The sequence below is a fragment of the Phalacrocorax carbo genome, chromosome 7, assembly GCF_963921805.1.
Source record: "Phalacrocorax carbo chromosome 7, bPhaCar2.1, whole genome shotgun sequence".
NCBI lineage: Eukaryota > Metazoa > Chordata > Aves > Suliformes > Phalacrocoracidae > Phalacrocorax > Phalacrocorax carbo.
The window spans coordinates 200,779-213,038 of record NC_087519.1 but is presented as its reverse complement, the minus strand read 5'-3'; the positions used below and the strand labels follow the sequence as shown (position 1 = coordinate 213,038).

Here is a 12,260-nt window from a genome sequence, read left to right as displayed (position 1 = left end):
AAAACCAGTATCTGTAAAAGCTGAAATGACTGATGACTGACCTTCTGACCAGTAGAAGAAGAATATTCCTGCACAGCTGTTGCCTTTTAATATGAAATATTGGTAAAGTGCAAAGAAAATCCCCAATGGGAAAATGTGCAAAATCCCATAGAAGTTATAAGTGTATGCAGCAAGTGCGAGTACCAAAACTTAAATTTTCATGAAGGAAAAAATTCCTGATGAAAGCTGAGAAATGTAGATGGGTGTTAGCCTAACTTCTATGCTTATTCTAGTTCTGCATATTTTTCATTTCTATTTGTTAGTAGTGTTTAAGTTAATAAGTGTCTTTTAGCAGTGATAAAAGATTGGGATTGAGTGTAATGAGGAAACTTTCAGGCAGACAGAAAATTGGAGTAATTCTCCTTTCTTTAAGACAGTATTAGTTGTCTTAAAATCCAGAGTGGAGATAGAGGATTCCTTGAAAATAGCACAATTAAGCAAACTTATTCTTATGTAGATCCTTGTGAGGTTCTATATCAGCTCATTTAATTTTCTATTAATTTTTTTTCAGCTGCATTAAGGAACTATAATTTTTGGTTATGACCAGTACTGAAAACCTCCTCCATATGCAAGTAGCATGACATTTACGTTCAAGCCATCTTTGTAATATTTAGCTCAAAGCCTTGCATCGTAAGAGGGGAGAGATTTGTCAAAAATGTGCAGGTGATGATAAATGTTTTTTGTTTATCTGAGACAAAGAGGTGTCTTCTGCCACCTCTTGTTGTGTAGTTGGTGAGTTGCATTTCACCTTGAAAATACTTTATACTCTAGAGAGGGTTAGATTTCAATTTAAGAGCCTGCTATCTTGATTAACTTGTTTCCTGGATCTCCAAATAGACACTGGGTTTCCTGTTTGGGTCACGTGAGCAGATTTGTTGAAACCATGCAAACAGAGACCCACACCAGACCTGCGTGCACCAAGATGCTAACTGCGTAGTATCTTTTCTATGCAAGAGGTCACAGCAGCAGCCTAAAAGTTTGTGTAGTCCCAACACCCTGTTTCTTCTGACACTCCTTATCCTGTAAAAAAAGGCGCAGAAAATCCTGTAACTTCTTAATTCTGTGGTCTGCTTTGTATATGACCTTATGCAAGGACACTTATTATCTTCTGTCTATGAATAAGTTAAATTAGTCTGAAAAGGTCCTTGAGGCATACAAGCATATATTTTTCATTTCCACGATCCTTATAAGTAGTTTCAAATTAAAAAATGCTTTCTAGTGAGGAACTGTAACATATTGCCATTCCAGGAAGTAGTCTTGTCGTGTCCACATTAGCAAACTAATCAGAGAGAATTACTACTTAGGTTCTGTGCCCGTTCCTAAGTCAAACAGTTATTTCTGCTTTTTGACAGCAACCGCGCCATCATTATAGTGATCCTGGTTCTTGCATTGTCCTCAATGTATATTTTTCCTTAATCTCTACTCCGTCCAAATACCACCTCTTCCCTATGATGTTCTGTCTTTCATATAAACTTTTGTTTTGTGATTCTCTTTCCTGCATAGAAGAAAAAGTCATAACCTTTGGATACACTAACCAAAGTTGGAAATCCCCACGCTGAGGTCCTTACTTTCTTTTGTCTAAAAGATCTCCTGGTTCTGCACTGATCAAACCATGATTTGAATTGATCCTTCTTTAAGCAGGGAATTGTGTCGGATGACCTCTAGGGTCCATCTCAACCTAAGTTATTTTGTGATTCATGGCAGATGGTTGCTGTAGGTGGGGCATGTATGATGTATACTCTGTTCACATTTAGCTAACTGTAAGATATTTATTTTTCTTTAGCTGAATGGTAAATTTTACTATACTTGAATAGCATCCACATCTTTGATAATACAGCTAACACTACATGTTTAATAAAAGACTTTTCTAAAATATGAAAATACATATTTTTAAATGGTCTTCCATGGAAACCTTTTTAGCTTCATGTGAAAATTTCTTTCTACAGAAGCCGGAACCTTGGAAAACAATAACCTGTGAACTCTGGCCATTTGGACTTTGATAATTCTCTTCTAGTGGCTCTGAGCCGGGTCTCTGATGACTCAATTCTGTCCCTGCATGTGGTCTCCCTGAGTGACTCTCTCTCCTTCCCTCCCCCATTTTTTTTTTATTTAAATTGCAGCACCCAGGCATTATGACTACTTCAAGGTGGAGAAATACTCTTGCTTTCTTTACTAGTAAATAATGTTTTCCTGTTAAAAATATTGCATTTCTCAGCCAATACCTGATCTAGGAAGGACTAAGAGTACTTTTCTTCTGAAGTGGTGCTTACAATTATTGTTGACTAAAAAAGGAACTTGTTATTTCTCCCCCTACACCTTCCTCCCTAGGGATTTTGGCAATTGGTCTTATCAATGAAGCTCTGGATGAAGGGGACACCAAAAAGACTATTCAAGCCTTACAGATTCCTGCAGCAAAATTGGAGGGTGTAGCCCCAAAGGTAGCACAGCATTACCAGGATACACTACTCCGAGCCAAGAGAGAGAAAGCACAGGTGAGTGCAATTAAATGCACCTCTCTAAACCTTTACATTTGTGTAATAGGCTCATTACTGGTCCTGAAAGCCAGGAATCAAAACTGGAAGTGAAGAGCTAGGCATTCTGCATACCATTGACCAATCTTACCCAGTCAGTTTGGATCTTTCTATACTAGAGAAATAGATTTGCAGCCAGACGGTATGAATCTTCATGAACTACAGAGAGGGGTATAAGGATATTAACTGCATGAGATGGCTTGCTACAGCTAATCCTGGGTCCAGCATGAGATGTGTATCTTGTTCACGGAGAAATAATATGCCTCATCTGCTTTCGCAAGGAGACCATTTTCATTCTAGATATGAATTTCTAAATGCAAATTTACTGCAAACCTAAGTTGGTTTTTTTTTAGCGTGCCTTGTTAAATGTAGTTGTAGGCACAGTTATATACAGCAAAAAGAAAGTTTCTGAAAGTGGAAAAATCTGTTAAGTGATAAATTAGAAAAAAGAAACGAAGCAAAACAAACTGATGCCCATCGTTCACCTGGTGATACTTTTACTGCTAATGATTTTTTGTGTGGTAATTGTCTTATTAGCCAAGGACTTCTACCTACTCAAACATAGTTGGCGCTTTCACTAACTGACTAAATGCGAAGGTGAAGATGGGGAGAGGAAGACGAAGTCTCATCTTACGGATTTAGGAGAGAGACTGAGGGTGCCCGTGTGTGTGTGTGTGTGTGTGTACACAACTGATTTTTGAGTAGTGTGGGTGGTATGCTGATGGTTGGTGGTTTTTTGTTTTGTTTTTTTTTTTATTCCCCCCTCATCTATTTACAAAGTAGCAGCAGATGTCTCTGCTTTCAGTGGCTTGAGAGTGTTTTGGGGTTTTTATCTGCTGTGGAGCTCATTGCTCTAAAACCAATGCGGAATTTTGCATAGAGACTAATATCTAGATTGTGTTCAGCACAAACTCATGTGGTGACAATAGCTGAAAACTGTACATGTTTCTGATGAAAATCATTGAGCAGCTTCCCTAAGGGCACTGAAAGGGTTAATGTTCCTCAGGAACCCATTTTTGCTGAAGCATTTCCTCCCGCTGAGTCAGAATGACATAATGAACTCTTTTTAGTGTGCAATTAAGCTTGTGCCAGTGCCAGGCTGTGCTGGTGACTTCTCAGTTGGTGTGAAATTACCTTATTTAGGCATGTGTTCAGTTTAGGGCTCCTCCCAGCAGCATGGCAGCAATTTCAAAAGTTGAAAGATCATATTATGAAGTAACATTGTGGGGAAAATAGTCACTGTCTGAGGTCAACTGTTACTTACTAACTAGTGATTTCTGTACCTTGGGGCTGAGAGGGATTGTCGTTCACCACAAGATGTTGTTCAGTTGCTTATGGGAACGGGGAGCACTATATGATGCATGTTTCTTATGTGATGAGCGGAGAGAAACAGTAGACCTTGTAGTATGGTATGCTGTGTGTACCTTCCAGAAAGCCTGCCAACAGTAGGTCTGTAGAAAAGCACGGGATGGTTTTGGTAGTCCTTGGGTTGACTTCTGCTGGTAGATATTATAGTAGGGGAAGTTGCTTTTTCTCCCCTGCTCCCTGGAGAGGAATTTTGCTGTTGCTGACACTCTCATTGGACTATCGGGGCATTCAGATGAAATCTGCCTGTGAAAGACATGTTACTGTCTTGAAGGAAATATCATTAAGCGTGTCAATTCCAGACCCGACAAAACAGTGGGGAAAAATGTGGAGGGCGCGTAAAGAAATACTCATTTTCAGTCTGGCCCTAAAGCTTTTGACCACAGGAAATAGTGGCTCCTTTGTGCAGTGTGGCTATTATTCCATACCAGAAGTAAATGTTTCCCGCGATCTCTTTGTATGGTGAGAGTTGTCAGAGGGATGGCGGTTGTGTCTTAGCATTTGTTTCCGTAGTTACCTGCAGGAAGCAACGGTGGGTGGGGAGAAGCTGTGCTTGGCAACTGCTGGATCATTGTTCTTTTGTATATTTTGGGACTCGCTGAATGTTTCTCTTTCCTCTTATTAAATTTCTGCACGTAACATCAGTTGATTGGATTTCTTCAAATCCCAGGCAAAATACAGGATAATGTGTGATCGCTGCTCCTTGATGAGCACAAAGACTTAAAAGGTGGCTTTGACTGTTGTGCCTGTACACCCAGACACAATATGTACAACACTTTTCGGTTTGCTAGTTTGTACAGGCTTGTGAACTTCTGTGGACAGGGACAAGAACAGCCTGATCCGCTATTAGTTACCTGGGAGTAGCTTCTGCACACAGGTGTGCATTGGCAGCTTTTTGTTCTAAGAACTTTTAGCCATGTTCTATTGAAGGACTAACTTGTGTTCCTGGAAAGTCATGTCCTCTTAGCAAGCTTTAGGGCTTAAGTGGCAGTGAGTCCTTGACCTTGTGTTCTCTCTGCTTATCAAAGTGATTCCCATTCTTCGTTCTGTTTCCTGACAAGAGTTTTTGACTGGAAGGATGTACCGAGTCTGGTAATGCCATAGTAGTCTCAGCTAGTCACAGGTGCACATGACATCCTCCTGTTGGTGTCAGTTAGAAAGACTGAAATGCTTCTTATTCTCTCTGATACGGAGAACTACTATATTGGCTATTGTTGATTATGGGTTATGATACTTTTCTCCTCATGCTGTGTATATTTTTCTTACCGTATTCACTTCAGGACACACAGGATGAAACAGCTGTACTTTGGCTAGATGAAATTCAGGATGGGATTCATAGGGCTAACAAGGACACAGAGGAGTCCGAGAGATGTAAGTATTGTCACACAATATTGCAATTAATCCTCATTATCAACCAAATACTGGTTTCTTATGGAAAGGCTGGGAGCTAGAAATGTTATGTAAATATGGCAAAGGAAATGTCGTGTAAATATGGCTTTTGGTGTAGTAATTTTTCTTTGAAGAGCAAATGTCAGGTTCTTCAGATACTAACTTTCTTATCTTCTGGGGGGATATGCCATTTTTCCAGTTTTGCATGTGACCGTGGTACTGTATTGGGCAAATCTCAATCAAATTGACTGTTGCTCACAACTAATTGTGTGTGTCTGTACATGGTTAATTATGTATAAAAATATTCACATGCACAACGTAAATGGTATTTTCTGGTGCGCATTACCTTTTGTTTGTGTGGCACATTGTTGTCTTGTCTCGGTTCTATTAAGTATCTCTAGACTACCTCACATCTTTTTCAAATACAGACAGTAATATGCGTCGGTGATATCCATCTTTGCTCCTTAGCAGAGTTTGAAGGTAGACTGGACTACCCATCATTACGTCCTGTATGTCCCAGTCTTTATGATAATGTCTTTTCTGTCTCCAGAAACAATGAACTAACTGCTACTCTTTGTTTAACTAGTTTCGTTGGTTGGTTGTTTTTGTGTTGTGTTTTTTTTTTCGGGGGGTGGCATTTCTTGTTCCTGACAGAAACTGTCCCTTTAAGAAAACGTGAGGGTTTTTGAAGTCTTCTGATATATTCTAATGGCCTGTTCTCTGTATATGCTGTTTGTTTGCTGGGTACCACATGCTTCAGAAAGCTTGTTTTTGTAAATTTTTAAAATACAAAATTGTTCTATTCGCATTTTCTCTAAATCTCTAATTTTCCATTACATTGAACATTTCCACTGGTCTGCTTGTTTTGCTTTATTTGTGCAGTGTTAGTAAATTGGTTTGTTTTCTCTCTTTATAGTCCCCTTAGATTTTTCTTGATTCTGTTTCATCATCTCTGGTGTGCTGATAAAATGTCTTACTTTCCACTTCTAATTTGATGTTAGGCTGATACTTAAAGTTATCTAAAGATGCACAGTCAGTCCCCTCTGATTTTGGTTTGAATAGGCAACCGTGCTGGAAGCTGAAAAGTTTAATCTGAGTCTGGAATCTCTCTGGTGCCTTCTGAAAGGGGTTGTCCAAAGACACTGTGGAATCTGTCCCCTTTGAGATTTTCCAAACTCTGGCAGGCAAGGTGCTCAAGTTAGCCCAGCTTTGAGAATAGGATTGGACTGGATTGCTCTCCAACAGGAGTTCTTAATGAATCTGTGTATGAGATATCTTTAGAGTTTCTCGCACTATTAATTCCTCTTGTCCTTGCTGTGTTGGCACAAAAATGAGCTTGCTTTTATATTTGTGCCTTGTCCACTTGTTTTCTTTATTTGTATATGTTGTACAAGAGAGAAAAACCAACAGGTTCACAAAAAGTTTCCTAACGAAACACACAGTGAGTTTGTCCAACTCCATGGCCTAGTTCAGTTGTTTTTAATGACATTACTTGGACAGTGAATTCCCCTGTCAACTGCCCAGAAAAAAGAAAGGGGGGTTAGAGTAGGGCAGAGCTTTACCTGTTCATCTTACTGTTTATTCCCAGCAGTACCAGTGCAATTGTTTCACCATTTCCCCACCCATGGAGCATTTTGGCAAGGCAGCAGCTTGACTGTCATGCCAAGGAACATTTGGTCAAAAGCAGGGTTAAAGTATGTGCCCTTAAGCCTGAATAGGATCTTCAGATACCCTTATCTTTCCGTGTATAAGCAGACTTTTTTGCAGTCTTACCTGGTGCTGGAAATTACTGTATTTCATGTTTGCTGTGTTAGTGCGATTCCTGTGCTCTTGTGAATATGTCTGTATTATTTGAGGTGCAGTTCTGGAGTAGCTGTGGAACGACATGTTGTTACTTTTCTCTTTCTCTGCCCTCCTGTCTTTCCCCTCTCAGGTTTTTAACTTGTGTACAAACTACTCCATACTTTTTCACTAGGGGTGGAAGTTACTGGTTTTTGAAAGGGCCCCTTTTGAGTTGTGACTGGCTCTGCCAGAAGAAACTGCCTTAACTAAAACAGGTGTCAGAGTAAGCTAAAACATTGTGCATTGTTGAGAAATATTGGTGGTAAATCAGCACTGTACTGGGACTTGGGACTCACCACTTATGTGCTGTCCGGAGCAGTACCATGTATGGTTGGGCACTCCATACTGAAGGGACCTCTAACTGCAACTTGTCTGATTGTTTTTTATTTATAATTTGTATTTATGTACACTTAAGTATTTGTGTATATACACACGCCCCAACTGTGTGTGTTCATGTTGCCTTGCTCCGTTCTGTTGTTCTGAGTTTGAGTCACTGAGCCCCTGAATACCAAGATAACCTGCTTCCTTATGTTATCAAAGTCTCCTTAGGAATTCTGGCCATTAATGAAGCTGTGGACCATGGCGATGTTAGTCAGACCCTGAGTGCCTTGCGTTCCCCAGATGTTGCGCTGTACGGAGTTACCCCAGAATGTGCTGAGACCTACCAGCGAGAGCTGTCAGAAGTCAAGAGAAGAAAAACAGCAGCAGGTGAACCTCAAGTAGCTAGCTGTTAGTGAAATAAATCCAAAATTATTGCACGTGGAATTGGAACCAGAGGTAAAAAAGCTTCTGTGGAGAAGCAATTTTGGATGCTTTGTGAACTAAGGTTTTTCGTTGTAGGTTTTTTTCTTTTTTTTTTTTTTCCTTTTTGGCAGGGTGTGTGTGTGTGTTGGGGTTTTTTTTGTTTTTGTTTTTCTTAAGCAATTAGCAGAACGTTCTCCACTTGTAGAATGTGTTGTGTTTAGGTAGTTCTCATACGGAACTCGGGAACACTCCTCTTGCATGGAGGAAGGAGCATCTGTATATGTGGTTTTCCTAGTTGTAGCACTTGTGTGTGTAAAAGATAAGACACTTGTCCATTTTTGAGACTTACACTGCAGTTTCTGCTCTTAGGGGGCAATGGAAGTGAATGGGTGAAACACTGGGTGAGAGGAGGCTATCATTATTATCATAACCTGCAGACCAAACAGGGAGGATGGGATGAACCAGCGGAATTTGTGCAAAATGACACACAGCTGTCACGGGAGGAGATACAGGTAGGGTAGATAGCACATGCTGTTTCCTACCATTCCCATCCTTAATGCAGCTCTGAGAGAATGCATCAATGCCACAGTCATGTTAACAACCTTAGTAACTCATTTATTTCACTGGCCATCATCAGATTGTGCATGTCAAAACTCCTCATCCCATTTCAGAAAAACTTGTCCTGTCAGTAAAAGGGTACAGGACCGTGGTGTTGCTGTTTACTGAAAGGCAACTCGGAAGTTTCTCGTAAGCACAATACGGAAGGCTGATGTAACATCCTGCTTCTTGTCTCTCCATTCTCTTTCTGGCTCTTTTTCCTACCATAACATTAATCCAGAGCACCATATCTGGAGTCACTGCGGCATACAACCGAGAGCAGTTGTGGCTGGCCAATGAGAACCTGATTACAAAACTTCAGGCTTGCTGTCGAGGTTACCTTGTCCGCCAGGAATTCAACTCAAGAATGAATTTTTTGAAGAAACAAGTCCCAGCAATCACTTGCATTCAGGTAATTATATTCTTTAATTAAGTTTGAAACTTGTACTCTGCAATTGTTTTCTATATGCAAGCTTATTGACTTTTTGTTCAATTCAGTTACACCACACAATTGTATTCACCTCGTGTTGTGAATTATGTAAAGGCATTTCCTTCTCCCAGAAAATTTTGGTATATTACTTACTTTTCCATGTCACATATAATCAGTCTGTCTTCCCAGTCAGAATTGGAGAGGGAAAAACTTACTTGAGGAAGCTTTACCGTATCATTTTATTAACAGATTCAGTGTTTTGGGAATAGGGCAATATGAAGTGTGTCATATGCCTTTATGGTGATAATACCATGCGATGAATTACTACTGTAATCCTCATAAACTGAGGAGAAACAGCATAGTTTTCAGTATTCCTGAGTAAGAGTCTTCTCTTCAGATTTGTCCAGGGATTTGGAGGATTGAGGACCTGAAAGAGATGGTGGGATGATTCAGCATGCGGTTGGGCGCATTTACAGGAGAACAATGAAAAAAATAATTCTCTCATGTTGTAACTGATAAGTGTGCAAATGGAATAGACTCTTTGCACACTATTACCACTTTGTTATTTGAGAAGTATATGTGTTCTTTTTTCTGCTTAAGTAGCACATGCTCTGCGTGCGTATTTGGGCGGGGGGGGAGAACCACACCAAAAAAACCCCAAACCCACAACAAAATCCCTAAAACCACTCCCAGCCCATTAAAATGACACTCTCTCCCTTTAAGTGTAGTCCAACCCCTTGCCCAGCTTCTGTTCCAAGTATTGTTAGCAGTGAGTCTGCTCTGAAGCCTTATAATATTACATCACTGTTCTTGCCAGCAGCAGCATCTAACGCGTGATCCTTGTGTGGAACAGTTTCTGTCATCCTGACTGTTTAACTATATCCTTGTTCTTTAACTGGGCTTCAGAAGGCCCAGTCTCTTCACAGGGTAATTTCAAATCTCTCATGATTACAGTTGGTGAAAGAGTTAATGCTTCACATTGTTTATCTCTTCATAAAATAAGCATGTCCCCCTCACATTTTACTTGGCCAAAAGGGAGGTCGGAAGCTGAGGAGCAGAAAGAAGCTCAGATTTGTCATTACTTTTCTTCAATTAGAAAAGTGAAGCCAGTGCACCTGTTTTCTGTTTTCAGTCCCAGTGGCGTGGCTACAAGCAGAGGAAGGCATATCAAATCCGTTTGGATTACCTGCGAGCACAAAAGGACCAAGTAGTGAAGGTAGTGAAGGCTCCCTGCTGACTTCTTTGGTAAACCTTTTGGGTAGCGAACTTTGTAGGAAAGGTTTTTATCTGAGTGTCTTGGTTACCCTTCTATAGATTCAGTCAATGACGAGGATGTATCAAGCCAGAAGACGTTACAGAGATCGCCTGCAGTATTTCAGAAACCATGTAAGAGACGATCTTGTTAAATGAATTCAGTACCTGACTTTTGTACTCCTTCCAGGAGGTCAAGTGCCCTTTTTTTTTTTTTTAACCCTAGATAAATGATGTTATAAAAATTCAAGCCTTTATCCGAGCAAACAAAGCACGAGAAGACTACAAAACCCTCAGTAAGTATTGCCAAGAGGATAAAACTGATGTGCCTTGAATCTCTCTTTTCAAGGGATGCTGCTAGTGTGATCTATAACATCAAGACGGTTTTGAAGGGTGATTGGGGTGAAGTTGGTAGGGCAGTGTGGAGAGTAGGTCATTCTTGAGGCCAAAGGAAAGCTTCCACTTCAAGAACTGAAGGAACCTCGGCTTAAAGAACTTAAGGAAAAATTCCAGCTGTTGCTTTTGCTGCTGAAAAATAGAACCATAGCTTTGCAGTTAACTTTGGTGATGTGGACTACCCTAGGCTGATATTGACGTCATTCTTTACTGTTTGGTTCTCTCGTGATTTAATCAAAGCAAGAAATAAAAAATGTCAGAAGCTGTTTAGACATAGTGGTGCTGACTTGATTCTGGGTGCTTCTTGATGTTCTGTTTAAACATAGATAAGGCATGTTTTTACTTCTGCTTCCCATCCCCTGATGTTTTCTTGCCTATTTTTAGTTAATGCTGAAAACCCACCTATGGCTGTGGTTCGGAAATTTGTCCACTTGCTCGATCAGAGTGACCAAGATTTTCAGGAGGAGCTTGAGCTGATGAAACTGCGTGAGGAAGTTGTAACCTTGATCCGATCCAATCAGCAACTGGAAAATGACCTCAATCTCATGGACATAAAAATTGGGCTGCTAGTGAAAAACAAAATTACATTGCAGGTAGGAAATGTGCTGATGGGAGACCAGCTACAGATTGAACTGAGCCCAGTGGTAGTTAGCATGGTTTGCTCCTGGCGACCTGATGCTAAAAAAGACAAAGAAACACCAGACTGTCTTGACCTAATGAATGCAGCGGATTGTCTGTTTGAAGTCTTTGAGACTCTGTTTTGTTTCTCCTTTGTGATTAAACAAATGACATGCCACAAGCTTGCAGCGAGGGGGGTGAGTTCAGAAGCAGGAGACATGCTTGTGCCACTTGGTGTTTGTTGGTTAATGGAGGCCTCCTCTATCACTTGGCTGATGTGAATCATTTCACACACAAAAAAAATCCCTTGCTGATACAGCATTGCCTTTTCTTAGAGCTGAAGTTCTCGTCAGCTTTTCATTTGGTCCTGGATGGCATGACACTAGGCTCCTCCAAGTGTAAAAATATAAATTGGTGTAGTGAAATGGATCTCGGGAGGAGGCTTTGGCTTTCGGGCTGGTGCCTGCAAGGAAAAGCACCATTGTTGTTTGGAGTATGTAGAGGTAGTGAGCTAGCTGAGTACGAAATAGGATTTTTGAGTCTCAAGCCCAATTTAAAAAGGAAGACATTGCCAAGCATCTTCAGGATGCTAGCAGCTCTGATAGTTATTGCTGCCAAGAGTGACTAACCCTTCTAGGGTTTCGGACAAATTCAGGAAGTCAGGGACAAAGCAGAACACGTACTTCCAGTCAGAGAAATTGCTGCCATAGGAAATAATGCTTCACTTTAATAGCCCCAGGCATACCTTGACCCTGCCTTTCCATGTACAAGAGAAGTGGTCTCTCAGATGCAATTGTGTTCTGATATTGCCGTTATAAAGTACTTAGAGTGGAATATGTCCCTATTCTTTCTTTCCAGGATGTTGTTTCTCACAGCAAAAAACTTACCAAGAAGAACAAGGAACAGCTCTCTGACATGATGATGCTGAACAAACAAAAGGGAGGTTTGAAAGCTTTGAGCAAAGAGAAGAGGGAGAAGCTGGAAGCTTATCAGCATCTGTTCTACTTACTTCAGGTAGGCAGCTTCTAACACTGCTCAGTAACCTTGGGTCATAGATG

The 12,260-nt window shown here is 40.5% G+C and overlaps 1 protein-coding gene across 1 annotated transcript in view; it reads left to right on the top strand.

Moving 5' to 3' along the window:
- IQGAP1 (IQ motif containing GTPase activating protein 1) overlaps positions 1 to 12,260 on the top strand; it is a 74,578-nt gene that overhangs the window by 41,440 nt on the left and 20,878 nt on the right. The window contains exons 15-24 of the mRNA XM_064455889.1: positions 2,368 to 2,531; positions 5,216 to 5,306; positions 7,707 to 7,874; positions 8,280 to 8,422; positions 8,749 to 8,919; positions 10,070 to 10,153; positions 10,252 to 10,323; positions 10,415 to 10,484; positions 10,969 to 11,177; positions 12,061 to 12,216. Coding sequence (XP_064311959.1) covers positions 2,368 to 2,531; positions 5,216 to 5,306; positions 7,707 to 7,874; positions 8,280 to 8,422; positions 8,749 to 8,919; positions 10,070 to 10,153; positions 10,252 to 10,323; positions 10,415 to 10,484; positions 10,969 to 11,177; positions 12,061 to 12,216 — 1,328 coding nt within the window. The remainder of the gene's footprint in view (positions 1 to 2,367; positions 2,532 to 5,215; positions 5,307 to 7,706; positions 7,875 to 8,279; positions 8,423 to 8,748; positions 8,920 to 10,069; positions 10,154 to 10,251; positions 10,324 to 10,414; positions 10,485 to 10,968; positions 11,178 to 12,060; positions 12,217 to 12,260) is intronic.